Source organism: Petaurus breviceps, unplaced genomic scaffold (genome assembly GCF_028583685.1).
Source record: "Petaurus breviceps papuanus isolate PSGF00001 unplaced genomic scaffold, PetGlider_PUasm1.0 37, whole genome shotgun sequence".
Taxonomy (NCBI): Eukaryota; Metazoa; Chordata; class Mammalia; order Diprotodontia; family Petauridae; genus Petaurus; species Petaurus breviceps.
The window spans coordinates 12,501,032-12,516,512 of NW_027186296.1; the positions used below are offsets into that span (position 1 = coordinate 12,501,032).

General features: G+C 40.7%; 1 protein-coding gene across 4 annotated transcripts in view; it reads left to right on the plus strand.

Moving 5' to 3' along the window:
- Positions 1-208: 208 nt before the first annotated feature.
- NYNRIN (NYN domain and retroviral integrase containing) overlaps positions 209-15,481 on the plus strand; it is a 34,904-nt gene continuing 19,631 nt past the window's right edge. The window contains exons 1-2 of one of the 4 annotated variants that reach the window (XM_069097958.1): positions 209-1,219; positions 1,655-1,859. In XM_069097958.1, coding sequence (XP_068954059.1) covers positions 1,671-1,859 — 189 coding nt within the window. In that variant the 5' untranslated portion in view covers positions 209-1,219; positions 1,655-1,670. Of the gene's footprint in view, positions 1,443-1,654; positions 1,860-15,481 lie in introns of all 4 variants that reach the window. The other 3 variants (XM_069097959.1, XM_069097960.1, XM_069097961.1) reach the window with 3 other exon arrangements.

The window sequence follows — 15,481 nt, forward strand, 5'->3', positions numbered from 1 at the left end:
AAAAGAGTCAGGTTACTAACCTAGGTCTTCTTATTTCAAATACAATGCTCTTCATATTCTGGTTTATTGATAATCTTTACTAAGCACCTACTACCTACAAAACGTTGTAAAGACCCTGTAAAGACCCCTTCCCCACTGTGTGGGCTACCATCCTTGGGCCACCTTTCCAGTCAAGACCTTGCTTCTACTCTTCATAAAGTTATTTGAAAAAAACAACAGATTCATCCAAGGGAGGACAAAAAGAAAACAAGATAACTTATATTAAAGTGTTGTACAGACTATTTGAAAATGACTGAATATAAGAATGTGCTTCTTCATTCAGACTTTAAGAGATGACTGAGATGAATTTAGTAACCAATTTCTCCCTTCCACACAATTTTTCCTTCAAATTGTAACTCATATTTACTGGCTAAAAGGAGACAAAAAAAGTTAAGTTTTTAAAATCTTCCCTCCTTTCCCAGACCCTCCATCTCTGTGACTGTAGGGAATGTTAGCCCGCTGTTGAGCAGTCCCAGTCTTTTTGTGTCTTCAGGAATTTTGTGGGATAGTATAGGTCCTGTTACCCTTTAACTTCCTGTTTGTTCTCCTGACCCAGAGGTTCCCTAAAGTCTAAGCCATCCTCCTCCTAAAATCAGTATTAACCCCTTTCTCTCAGGAAAAGAGTCGCTGGAGCCTGTAGCTCATGGGGTGCCGGAAGGTAAAGAGGGGCAGGGTTGGCTGAAAGTGGAATTGGGATTCTTCCAGATTTCAGAGGAAAGGGCCTCGAAAATACTCCCACCTCTGGACCTTCCACCTCACCACCGCCCCTATCCTCCTTTACTGAAGTCTTTTGGAAGGAAATTAACTTTGACCCCTGAATTCTGGACCCTGGTCCAAAGCTTAAAACTTCTTTTGGTAGTAGCCAGGGACCCTCCTTCCCTCTCCACCTCCTTCAGCCTTTCCCCTCCTCCACTTGATTCACAGACTCCTGAAACGCTAGGGAAAGGAGAAAAGTTTATTTTGCTCTTCAGGAGCCTGAAGAGCGAAGGCTGGGGACCTGGAGCGGTAGAGGGTGGGCGGCGGAGGGGAGGGCGTAGGGGCGGGGTTGAGTTTGGAGCGGGTCCCACCCCCAGCCCTAGCTCCAGGGCAGAAAGAAAGTGCAGCTTGAGCGGGGGAGTTTAGCTAATCCCGGTCTGGGGCCCTGGGAGGGCGGGATCCGGCTCCGCGGCTGGTGGGTCGGGTAGGAACTGGGTTGCTGGGGCCCTGGGAGAGCTCTGAGGGGGGCAAGAGCAAGAGGCAGGGACTGAGACCAGAGCGCTGGGAGGGCGGTATCTGAATACACGATTGGTGGGTCCCGAAGGAAGAGGGGCTGTTGGGGCTTCAGGAGAGCGCTGAGCAAGGCAGGGTCAGGGACAGGGACTGGTACCGAAGCCCTGGGCAGGAGGGATCCATATTCACAATTGGTGGGTCCTGGAGGAAGCGGGGCTGCAGGGGCCTAGGAACAGCACTTTGCGGGGTTGGGGCTGGGCAGCGATTGGGACAGGAGCAGGGGCTCTGGTGAGGCGGCGCAATTAGGGAGTTGAGGGGTTTGGGGAGTTGAGCGCGGCAGAAGGGGCAACGTGTCACCTTCCTCCGCCTGCCTCCGACCCTGGGACGGGTTGTCTCTCTCTCCTAGGGTCGGCCGTGCAGCCATGCGGGGCCGGGAGCCCCCGGGACGCTTCACTGTGCCGGCGGAGGCGGAGGACTCGGTACTGGAGCTTCGGCCCCATGTGGAGCGCATCTTTAGGGTGCAGCTGAGTGTCCTCGGGGAGCCGGAGCCGGGGGCCCCTAGCATTTGGTTGCAGTTGGAGGGCCCCCAGGAGAACGTGGGCAGAGCCAAGGTAAACGCCGCGCCCCTCCTCTCAGCCTTTCTATTCCCCCCTCTCGCTGAATATCCTCTTCCCAACCCAGATCCCCTCTTTGTGCGCGAGAGATGATCTCAGACTCCTGAGTTAGCGGGAGACTCCAACGAGTTGTCCAGTTCATTCTCCAATCTCGTTTAGATGGCGCCTCCTCTAAGTCTTGCAGAGGCCCTCCAGCTAGTGTATCTTTCTTAGTTCCCTCAAAGACCGACCGACCCCTTAGCTTCCCTCTTTCCTGCCCCACCCTCCTCACTTGCGTGTGCCCTCACACGTCCATCCCCTCCCCTCCTGTAATGTGAGAACTCTACAGGCTAGAGCTTTGTGTGTGTTACTTGGGGGTAGGCCTGTCCTCTGAGGCAGAATTTGGGGGTGTCTGTCCCCCGAGGCACCTTAATGGCACCATACTAAGAGCCATACTTTTCTGTGATCTCTGTGCCTTGGCCTCTGCTTTCAAAGTCAAGCTGGAAGTCTGTTTCCATGTGACTCAGGGCTCAACCAAATTCTGCATTCTAAGTTTTAAAATCAGGATTTGAACTAGAAGGGACCTTAGAAATTATTTAATTCAAGCCCTTGGTTTTGTGTAACATGAGAACATGACTTAGCAAACAGCACCTTAGGTTGAGGGATGAGGAGGAAACTGAGGTCCAGAGCTCTTGTGTTTTTGCCAAAGAAATACAGTAAGAAGCACAGTTATAGCTAAGAACCCAGGTCTCCTGATTCCCAATCTGTTTTTAAACCTTACCACACCACACTGCTATTCCTGTCCCTTGGGGGCTAAAGGAATAAGAATATATTGGAGGGGGGAGAGGAGGAAAGGAGCTCTAGAAGACTCCTGTAGAGTTGTGGGGTGGGCAGGGATTGGGGAGGAAACTGTAGGCTGCCAGGATGAAAGAGCCTCCTGTCTGTGGCTGGAAGTTTGACAGACCAGGTCACAGTGAGCCTCTTTTTTGGTTCTGGCTGGCTTTCCCCACAAGTCTCCCCTTGGACTCGGCTTGCAAGCTCTGCCCATTCCTCTTGGTCCCCACCCTATAACCACCCCCCTCAATCATTACTGAAGCTTCTCTTTCCTCAAGGTTGCTGTCTCCTTCCTATTATCTTCTGGGTTAGAAATGCTACTCAGTCTTTGTTGCTTCTCTTTCTTCCCCTCTCCCGAACTTTCTCCCCCCTCCCCCCTTTCCCAGCTGTGTCTCTACCAAACTGTCCAAATGGGCCCTAGGCCATGGGGTGGAGGAGGCCTAGCTACACAGCAGCTGGCTTTGGATTTTCAACTAGACTTGTTTAACCACCTCAGTTTTCTAAGTTTTTCTAGGCATTAAGAGATGACTGCGTATAATGTAAGGGGAGATGGCAGCATCCTATTGGCTGAGGGGACTGAGATGGTTATACAGAATTTCTCTGATGGTAAATTCTGTTGGGGAGGGTTATTTTAAGGAGTGGGCCCTTTGGGGCCTCTTATTTTCATGAATGTGAAATGAACTAACGACCTTTTCTGAGAGTGCCTCCCATGTCCCAAAGTGATTGTTCACATTTACGAATGTTCTGTGGTTTACAAAGTGCTGTGAGTACTACCTTCTCACAATAAACCTTTGAGGTAACCAGTACAAAGAAATGTTACAGCAGTTTTACAGATGAAGAAACATGCTGGGAACAAGCTTATTTAATTAGTAGTTTTTAAGAAACAGTATTTTATTGATGTTCTTTTTTATTACACTGTTGTCACTTTTCTGCTCCTTCAGGGACCCTCTCTCCACCCCAGTAGGACCATATTTTGTAATAAATAAGTACAGTTAAGCAAAACATTGGCCAATTCTGAAAATATATGCTTTATCCTATACCTAGAGTCTAGCCTCTTTCTGCTGAGAAGTGGGAGGCTTTCCCCCAGTCCTCAGAGGTAATGATTACTTACTGTATTGATCAGAGTTCTGTAGTTTTTCAGTGCTTTTTGCTTTAACATTGTCACAGTCATTGTGCAAACTGTTCTCCTGGTTCTGCTTACTTTGTTCCATATTGGTTCCTGAGAGTCTTCTCAAATCTTTCCAAATTCTTTATATTCATAGATTCTCAGTATGCAACAATATGTCGTCACATTGTATACTACAAAGCATTGTAAGCTACTAATTTTCAGAGCTGATACTTGAATGGGAAGACTGGGTCTGTGAGTGTCCATACAGTTCCAGCCTGGGCAGCAAAGGGGGACTAAGTGTCCATAAATTTTTAAAAAAGATTTATAAGGTACTCCCTGGGTACTATTGAACCCTCCCCCCTCCTCTCCCCTTCTCCCAACCCTTTCCATTCCCCCCTTCCCCCCTCTCTCCCCTCCCCTCCTCTCCCCTTCTCTCCTCTGCCCTGAGAGCTTTCCTTCTAAACAAAGTTCTATTGCTTTTGTTTCTATAGGACAGTGCCTCTCTCCTGGAGGCCATGTCTAACTTAACATCCTACCTACCTTCCCTCCCCATTCTCCTTGGAAGTTCCTTGGAGCCTGCATCACCAATTCCTGAGGAGTTAACTCCCTAGAGTCCTTTTATTCTTTCAATTCTGCCCTTCTCACACACACACATTCAATCAACAAGTGTTCCTAAAACACCTACTATGTGCCAGGTACTCTCATAAATTCTAGGGACACAGTAAAAAGAATGAAACACACTTATGTACACAGATTTTCATGTTTGTGAATATCCATGACCCACTGGGAAGACTGAGATTATAAGAGGTTTAAAGTAGAGACATGGGAAAGACAAAGGATTTTGACAATATCTTCTATTCTCTCTTAGTGAAAAGACCATGCAAAGAGAATTTATGCTAGGTGCAACGTGGGGGATGTGGATGTAGGTCAGTGTCAGAAATAGCACTGATCTGGAAGTCACCAGGCTTGGGTCTTGGACTCAGCTTTTGGGTGGTGGCAGAGTGCTGGTATCACTGCTGCTGCTACTCTTCCTCCTCTCACACTTATTATTTACTGCTATTACCTAGAATATATAGATTTAGAAAACATCTTCCATATATTATCTCATTTGGTGCTCACAACCTTGTGACATGCATGCTATTATTATTTCAATTTAATGGATAAGGAAATTGAGACTGGAAGAGGTTAAATAAATTGCCCAGGGTCACACAAAGAGTAAATATCTGAGGCTGGGTTTGAACTCAGGTTTTCATTATTCCAAGTCCAGAGTTCTAACTGCTATTATCACCTAACTGTTTGTGACCTTAGGCAAGTCAAATATCTCTTTGCTTCTCCAGTTCTATATCTATAAAATGAAGGGATTGACTAGAGAGATAACCTAACATTCAAGGACTAAAGTGAATAAATTTCCCAAGTATAATAATGATGATGCTATTGATCTATTTGAAAATTAAAATTTAAAATTGATTTTAAAATTAAACATTTAATAGTGACAGAATTGAACATTCTCTGTTTATAACATGATGTGTGTATTGTGTTTATGTGAGTGTGTGTGTGTGTGTGTGTGTGTGTGTGTGTGTGTGGCTATAGCTATATGTATACACATAGAGTTCTTAGAGAAAGGGTGGGTAAAGTCAGTCAGAGAGGTTACTGGGAATAAAGTGAATGGGGGAAAAAAGGCTAGAAATAGAAAACTTTGGGGAATATTTGGGACTGAGAAGGTGGATTCTAGAGGCTTTCAAGTTCAGAGGACCATGAAAGGTCAGATGAGTTAAAGGATCATGTACTCATGTGTGTATATTCTTGTTAGGTTTTCTGGTTTTTACAAGAAAATCTCTTTCTAAATCTCTAGGGGATCTCTAAATTGTTTTGCTGTACTGAGATTCTTAAAAGAATGAATACATTACTGAGAATATTATTTTTGGGCAGCAGGAAAAAACCCTAGGATGGCCTGGCCTTTCTGTAATGAATTAATGAACAAAAAGAACTCATTACTTCTTCCCCCTTCAGGGGAAAGCTTGGGAAACAGATTATTTCCCCATCCTTTTCCTCTCCCAAGTCTCTGGGTCTTTCTGTTTTGTTTTTGTTACTTTTTGCTTTGCTTATTTTGGTGGGTGACTTGAAAGCAGAAACTAGTTTTCTGGAGGGGATGATTGTGAGGAAGGTATTTTGTAAACTTCAGAGAGCTTTAGCAGTATGAGTTATGTGTTCTTATATTTCTAGTAGATTGTAACATCTTTTGAGGATAGGATTTTTTTTCTTTTAAAAAATGTTGAAAATTAATATATTATTCATTTGTCGTAGTTATCTGTTGTAATAAAGATTTCAAAAGAAAGAAGGAAAAAAGGCAACTCTACAAAACTAATCAATACATCATCTGAGTTTTGAAATATATGCAATATTTTACATCCATAGGCTTCTACCTTTGTCAGTAAGAGAGGGAGACATACTTTTTCATCTCCTTTTTGTGACTTGGTTAAATTGTAGTTCTATATTGTTCAGTTTCAGTTTTTTAAATGTCCCTTTCCATTGTTGCAATAATAGCACTCTTTGGGGCGGCCAGGTGTGGCGCAGTGAGTAAGCTGGGCCCCAGAGTTGGGATCGGTTCTGGCCTCAGATACTTAACACCCACACAAAGTAACTGGCCATGTAACCTTGAGCAAGTTACTTAACCCCAATTACTTAAAAAAAAAATAATAGTAGTCTTTTCCCCACTGGTTCTGTTTACTTTACTTTGTCTCAGTTCTCGTAAGTCTTTTCTGAATTGATCACATTCCTTTTTTTTAAACAACATAGTAATATTCCATTACATTCACACACCCCAATTTATTTAGACATGCCCCATTGGTGGGCATCTACTTTGTTTCCAGTTCTTTGCTACTTACTGTAAATAAGTGCTTTTGAAAAGATTTTCCTTGGGTGGCTATGTTGTTTTTAATCTTTTTATCCTAGACTGTTGCATGGTGACTTGAACATTTTACATACTTGAAAATTACTTGAATTAAATTGGATTAACATATTCAAAGTAGGGAGAGACAGACTGTGAAGAGATACAACTCAACTCTCTAGTTGCCTTTCCAGCCAAAGGGGAATCATGGGAATAGGTCGGTGGAGGGATGAAGGTAGAAGGGCAACAAAAATAAATTTTCCTATCTTCTTGGTCTGGGGGGAGGGAATTGCCTCTTGACTAGTGCAGAGATAGCAGATAGCAGAGGGAAGTTGGGATTAGACTCTTATGAGCATTAGGTTAAGGCATGTGGTTTATGATTTATGACTCTATCAATGAATTTAATAATTTAATTCAGCAAACATGTATTAAACAACTGATATGTATAGAGCACTGTGCTAGGTTGTAGGGGAGAAATAAAACTTAGATCAAATATTGTCCTCACCTTATGGAATTCTAATAAGGGAATATGACATACACTAATATCTGTAATATGTAGTCAGTTTATCAGAGAAGTGCAAATATAGTGCTATAATATAGTCAAAAGGTGTGGAGGAAATCAGGGCATTATCAATTGGATTGCTTCATGGAGAGAGAGGGATTGCTTTTGGTTTGGGCATTAAAGTGTGGCTTGGGAATTCAGCACACTTAGGCAAGGGAAGGCAACACTTGTAAATACAGGGAATAGGATGAGTAAAGGCAAAGAGGTGAGAAAATCTGGAGCCTTACTTGGTGGCGGGTGAATAGTCCATTTTGGCTGGAACACACAGCAGGGGAGATTGTATGATATGAGGATAGAAAAGGGTAGGTTGATTGAATTAGAGAGGGCCTTGAATGTCAGTCTGAGGAGTTTAAACCTATGTAATAGCCACTGAAGCCTAATCTCTCCTGTATTCTAGTCCTGAATTCTTACTGGACACTACCATTTTGATATCTTACCAATAGGCAGATCAAACTCAATAAAATTAACAGCCCTCCTCTAAACTTCCCCATTTCTTTTGAAGGTATCAACATCCTTTCAGTCGCCAAATTCTTCAGCTTGAAGTTATCTTTGATGCTTTCCTTCTCACCCACCCTCTTTAACCATATCCAAACAATTGCCAAGTTTTGTCAATTCTACCTCCCCAGTAACTCTGGCATCCTTTCCCTTCTCTACGGTCTTTACCTAGTTCATTCAGACTTTCATTACTTCTCTCATGGACTATTCAAATCACCTCCTAATTTTCTCTGCTTCTAGTCTTTCCCCTCCCATCCATCTTTCACATAGCTACCAAACTGATAAGTTTAGCTAGATGGTACAATATGTAGGCTTCTGGTCCTGGAGTCAGGAAGATCTGAGTTCAAATCCATCCTTAGTTCATCAGCTATAAAAATTAGGATCATAATAGCATCTACTTCATAGGCATGTTGTAAGGATCAAGGGAGATGATAACTGTAAAGCTCTTAGCCTAATGCCTGGCAATGAGTAGATGTTTAATACATGTTTATTCCCCTCTCCCTAAAATATCAGGCTTATCATGTCAGCCCCTTCTCCCCTGAAATTTTAGAATCACAGGATGGTAGCTTTAGAGCTGGAAGAGACTTTAGATATCACTGAGTATGTCCCTCTCATTTTATAGATGAAAAAACTGAATCCAAGAAAGATTAAGTGACTTGCCTGGGGTTACTAAGTGCATGTCTAAGGGAAGATTTGAACTCATCTTTTTACTGCTTACTTCTTACTTCCAAGTTCAGTGCTCTATTCACTTCACCAAAGTTACCTCTCAGCAGTGACTTATTAATTCTAGTCTAAAATACAGACTTTTCAGTCTGGCCTGTAAAGCATCCATAATCTGACTTCCACTTACCTTACAAATCTTGTTTCATATTATTCCCCTTTATGGACTTTCCATTCTTGCCAAACTGGCTTGCTGATTGATGAAATATATATGACATTATATTTTCTGTCACTGTCCCTGTGCACAAGTGATTCCCCACACTTGGAATGTCTTCCCTCATCCCCTCTATTCTTAGAATCTCTGAACTTCTTTCAGGTGCCCTCTCCTACCTGAAGTCTTTCCTTTTCTCTACAGTTAGTGTTTTCTTGCTCTTGAAATAGCTGTTATTTATAACTTTGTACATGCTTAGTGTTGACTTATGAGTGTACCTGTTGTATCTCCCCAATGGATACGTGAAGGCAACTACTGCTTCATTTTTGTGTTTATAGACTCTTCTTGTAGCCCAATGCCTTGCAAATAGTAGGCATTCAATGTTGAATTGAAGGGTTTTGAGCAGAGGAGTGATAGGACCGTATCTATGCATAAGAAAGATCAGATTGATTAGTGGCATGGAGAACTTGGAGGGTCATTAGGAGGCTATTGGAATAGTCCAATGGGTGGTAAGTGAGGCTTTCTACTGGAGTGGTAGTAGTAGAGAAGAGGGGGAGCCCTGATAGAATAAATTTTTCAAAAGTAGACTCAAACAACTTGGTAAATGGATATGATAGAAGAAAAGAAATGAGAGTCATTGATAACACTCCCCCTTCTCTACCCCAAACATGGGAGGCTAGGTTTATAGTGGTTCCAGTGAAAAAGTAGTGAAGGCAGAAAAGAGAACATATTTAAGGAGAAAGATAATAAGCTATGTTAAGATAGGTTGAGTTTGATGTCCTGGTTAGGCATTCAGGCTGACATGTTTTGTAGGCAATTGGAGTACCAGTCTGGTAGGCCTAGAAAGGCATAATGAATATAGACTGTTAAAAGCTTTAAATGTCAAATGAGTTCTGATGATCTAATTTTACCCTAGATGTAATAAAGTCATTGAAAGTTCTTGAGCAAGGGTGTGACATGACAAGATGTGTACTTTAGGAAGATTACTTTGGCAGTAAGATGGGAGGAGAGAGTGACTGGAAGCAGGGAGACCAATTACGAGGCTGTTGTAGTAGTCCAGGTGAGAGGGAGATTTCAAATTAGGGTAGTAAGTCTACTGAAGTGTTTTGAAGATAAAGGTTACTTCTGTTATTGATATTATCCCTCTATTAATATAGCCCCAAACTTCATTAATTTTTTTGACTGATGAATCACATCGTTGACTCCTATTCAGCTTATAGTGTGCTAAAAAACACTATCTCTTGATTACCTGGATTCCTTTTTTTGTTTGTTTGTTTTTTGGGGGGGGTAGGAAGTCAATGTTTAGTGACTTGCCCAGGATCATACAGCTAGTATGATGCTGAATTTGAACTCAGATTCTCCTGACTCCAAGATCAGTGCTCTATCCATTTCACCACCTAGTTGCCCTGATTACCTGAATTCTTCTCTAGCCTCACATTATACTTGTGTAGTTGATTATGTCTAAAATTCAAGCATAGAACTTTACATTTGGCCTTTAAAATTTTTCTTTCTATATTTGATGCATTGTTCTAACCCATCAAGTTGTTGGATCCCAACTCTAGAGCAATTTGTTAGTTATTCCTTATCTGCAAATTTGATGAGTATGCTATTTATTTCTTTATCAAAGTCACTGATAAAAATGTTGAGTAGCTCAGGGCTAATGACAGATATCTGGAGCACTCTACATGAGACCACCTTGCCTTCTAGATGGACATTAATTCTTTAGTCACTACTCCTTGGGACCCATCATTCAATCAGTTTAAAAATCTAAGTTTTGCTTAAAATGTAGTACTTAGAGTTGTACATGATACTCTAGGTGAGGTCTAACAAGGGTCAAACACAATGGGACCATAATTGCCCTCCCTCTAAACATTATACCTCTCTATGTAGCCTAAAGTCACATTCACTTTTTAAACTGCCAGACTTTGGGGCTGTATTGATTTTGTAAGTCTACTAAAACTGTTGGGTCTTTTTCATACCTCTCTGACGATATATCTCCCACTCTGTACTTGGGCAATTGATTTTTTGCGCCCATGTTTAAGACTTTATGTTTATCCTTTTTATGTCTTATCTTATTTGATCTAGTCAGTTATTCTAACTTTATGGTGTCTTTTTGGAACCTGATTCTGTCATCTAATGTGTTAGCTAACCAATCTAACTTTATAGCATTGGTACATTTGGTAGGCACATCATCCATGTCTTTATTTCAAATCACTGATAAGATTGTTTAATAGAATAAAGCCAAAGACAAGAGACTTCTGGCTCCACTGGAGATATCTCTTCAGGTTGACATTAATTTGTTAATTATCATCTTTGGGTCCAGTCATTCAAACAGTTCTCAAATCTACCTCTCTATCTTATTGTCCTCTTGTCCATGAGATTTTGATGAAAGAGCTTATCACACATTTCAATAAAATCCAGGTATATTATAGCTCCATCATTCCTCTGATCAAGCAGAAAAAAAAAGGAAGTAGCATTAGTTCAGCCTGTTATCAAGAAGCCCATGCCCACTGTAAGTGATTGCAGCTTCCCTTTCTAAATGTTCATGAGCCATTCTTCTAGTAACACAGGTCAGACATTTGCCAGGAATCCAAGGCTATCTCACTGTCTGATAATTTGAAGAATCCACTTTCTTTCCTTGTTTTGGAAATCAGTTTCCAGTCCTGTGGAAATTTTCCCATTTTCCATTGTTGTTTAAAGATCACTGATAGCAGTTTAGCAACCCCATTCTTTCTGCACCTTAGACCAGAGGTGTCAAACATAGCCCAAACCAGATTAAAATGTAATTAGAAAATATTTAACAAAATAAATAAAACTGTAATGGAACATAGGTAATATTAATATGTGGCTTTCTAAGTCAATATGAAGCCAGGAATCCTCGTGTACAGATTCTATTTGAGTTTGACACTGCTCTCTGAGACAAAATCTTTTCTTTTTCTTTAATCTATTTTTAAAAAATTTATGGAATAAAACAATCATTTCCATTACATAGTATAATAGAAAAGATGATTGCATGTGAAATTGAAAATCTATTATGTACAACTTGATATTTCTTTTAAATATATAATAATATTATTATATGCATTTCTTCTTCTTTCCCCCCTCTCCACCCTGCCCTAGAGATGGCTACCATTAGACACAAATAGATGTGTGTGTGTATGCCAAATTCTATACTTCAATTTATGTTCTTTCTCTGGATGCTAATAACATCTTTCTTCTTATGTCCTTTATTTTTAATTTGTATATTTATAATAGTCAAAATTACTTATTTGTTCAAAATTGTTCTTAAAACAATATTGTTGTTACTGTGTTTAATGTTTTCTTGGTTCTGCTCATTTTGCTCTTCATTATTTCATGTAAGTCCTCCCATGCCTTTTTAAGGTTATTGAGCTCATCATTTCTTATAGCCCCATAGTATTCCATCAAAACCATACACCACAACTTGTTTAGCCATTCCCCAATCTATAGAGATCCCTGCAATTTCTAGTTCTTTGCCACCACAAAGAGAGCTGCTATAAACATCCCATTCACTTCAAAGTTATAATTACTATTTGTGAATTTCCCTCTGTCTTATTTTTACTCACTATTTTCTTTCTCATATAATCCTGAATGGAACAAAAAAAAGGACATCTGACAAACTGAAAGATTTTCAGGTATTTATAACAAAAAGACCAGAATTCAATGGAAAATTAGATATAAAGATCCAGAAGAAACAGAAGGAAAACATTAGAGACTAATTTTAAGGCACTCATTAAGGTCAAACTATTTACTTATATATATGAGAATGTTATTAGTATTCTTAAGACTGTCATCATTACTAAGGTACTTTGAAAGAAAGCTTGGGACTAGGGGTTATGTATGATGGGGGTGATCCTAAAAACAAAATTGGGCAGGAAAAAGGTAAAAGGGAGCAACTGTATTATAAAAATGGAGCAAGAAAGGAAGAACTAATACAAAGGAAGCAGGTGGGGGTGGAGGGCTGGTCATGTCAGATCTCTTCTAAATGACTTGTATTTTGTGAGAGCACCTAGGTACTCTTGAACTGTCTTTTCATTTATCTTGGATCACTTGATTTCTCCAGTTTACTCATCTACGTGATATGGGAGATATGTATTTTTGGGTGTAAGAAGGTGGTGCCATGTTGTGACATGTATGTGTGAAATGAGTAATATAAAAGACATATAGTAGTTTCATAGATACGAAGCTTAGAAGGGGCATCAGAGGCCATCTAATTTAATCCCTTTTGAAAAAATTGCTTTATTTTTTAATTAAAACAATTTTCTCTCCCTCCCATTCTTCTCACCATTTAATTCAAAGCAAAACAATAAATAAAGTGCTTGTAACAAACAGGCATAAATAGAACAGATATCTATATTGACTGCGTCCAAACAATAGGGGGTGTCCCAGAAGTCTTAGAGTAGCTTAGAGCTACTTTAATTGCTTAAAGTTGCTGCCCTAAGACTTTTGGCACACCCTATATAGGTCTCATTCTACACTCTTGAGTCCATTGCCTCTCTGTTAGGAGGTGAGTAACCCTAGTTTATGGTCATTCCAAATCCATTATTTTATACCTAAGGAAACTGAAGTTTGAGTGTTCATATGACTTCAGCCCAAGGTCACATTGCTAGTAATTGTCAGAGATGGAATATGAATCCTACTTTTCTGACTGCAGAGACAGGAGTGTTTCCACTATAGTATACTGCAGGCAGGAGGATGGTACAGAGGATAGAACACTGGACCTGGAGTTGAGAAGGTCTTAAAACCAAATCTGGCCTCAGAAACTTGCTAGCTGTTACCCTTTGCAAGTCATTTATGCATTTTAGCCTTAATTTCCTATTCTATAAAATGGGGATAATAATAGGTCCTACTTCCTACAGTTGTAGTGAAGACCAAATGAGATAACTTCAAAGCAATTTGTAAGTCTTAAAGTGCTATATAAATGATAGTTATTATTATTTTTATACTGTCTTTGTCATTGAGGACCTGTGTGACTAGACAAGGAGATGGACTTAAAAAAAAATTATATTCTATTTTTTTCAGTCAGCAAAAATCTACCTTCTCTCCTTCCCTTGTAAATCCTCCTTTTTCTCCTCCCCAACACTGAGAACTGAGGAAAAAAACAAAACCCTTGTTGCAAACACATATAGCCAAGCAAAACAAATTTCTGCATTTGCCACATCCAAAAAGAATAGATGTTTCAAAACTTTGTGCTCTCTGTCCTTTAGCTTTCTACCAGGAGAGAGTAACAAGGATGTGGACCTTTTGTATAGTAGAAATGAGAGGTAATGGGTGGACAGCCCAAATAAGACACCAGCAACCCTAAGATAACCATACCACAAGGGAAAGGTCTCCTGTGCTGGGTAGGAGGATTTATGGAAAAACATGGATGAGAATTTTACTGGCTAAGCCCTGGTGTGGTTTTGGTCTTTCTTGGTAGAAGGAATTCTTCTAGTGACTTATAGGAATTCTTATAGGAATTCATTATAGTGTAAATACACAAGAGTATCAGCATTTGTGGATTTTCTATGAAGTGAATAGTTTTATGATGATCTAATAAGACAGACTTTTTAACATGGCATATTAGATGGAGATCTGGCCTTGGAGTTAGGAAGACCTGAGTTCATAATCCACCTCTGACACATACTGGCTGGGTGTCTTTGGGAAGACATTTAATCTTTCAGTGCCCTCAGACACTAAGACTAGACTTTGTAGGGTGGTTCTTGGGGTTTCTTCATTAGGAATTCCTTATGTAAGTGAAATCACAGGATCGGTTAAAAAAAAAAGTGCTACATAAATTAGAGCTGTTGTCATCATCACCATCACCATCACCGTCATCATCCATGTTACCAGTATGAGAAGTGGATAGTAGTTGATAGAAGACTTATTTCCAAGTCAAGAAGCCCAGAGTACAAGTTTTGATACATCCTGGCTTTGTGAATCTAGGTCGCTTAGGTCCCTTAAGCACTCAGTGACTTAAGGCAACTGTAAGAATATAAATTGTGAGGGGCGGCCAGGTGGTGCAGTGAGTAAGAGTGTCAGCCCCGGCATCGGGAGACCCGGGATCGGTTCCGGCCTCAGATACTTGGCACCCACACAAAAATAACTGGCCGTGTAACCTTGAGCAAGTTACTTAATCCCAATTGCTTTAAAAAAAAAAAAGAATATAAATTGTGGAGCAGGGGGCAATCTGCATTGGTAGAGGGAGTTTCCTCACTAGGAGTTCCCTAATTCTTGGGTCAAGATTCCACACTTCTTCCGCTTCCCCCACTCTTTCCCCCAAACTCACCCAAACTGGATGTTCTGGAGTTCGAGTTGGGAAAGATATGGATTCTAATCCTGTCTTCGGTACACAATACTTTTGTACCCTTAGACAATACTTAACTTCTGAGCTAAAGTTTTGTCATCTGTAAAGTTGGGGATGATACCTGAAGCACCTCACCTTATGGGCTGTTGGGAAGCTCCTATACATCCAACAGGGGCAGCTATGTGGTATGTGGTACAATGGATAGAGTGCCGGCTCTGGCATTAGGAAGACTCATCTTCCTGAGTTCAAATCTAGCCCTCAGACACTTACTAGCTGTGTGACACTGGGCAAATCACTTAACTCTGTTTGCCCTAGTTCCTTATCTGTAAAATGAGCTGGAGAAGGAAATGGCAAAGCACTCCAGTATCCTTGCCAAGAAACCCCCAAATGGGGCCATAAAGAGTCAGACGTGACTGAAACAGTTGAACAGCATACATCCAAGATGATGTATGGAAATGCCTTGCAGACTTTAACATACTATATAAAGTCAGTTATTTTCAGTTTTATTATGAGTCCTGGGAAGCAGAATTTCTTAATGGTTAGAGAAGGAAAGGGGGAAGGGAATATTATTTATATAGT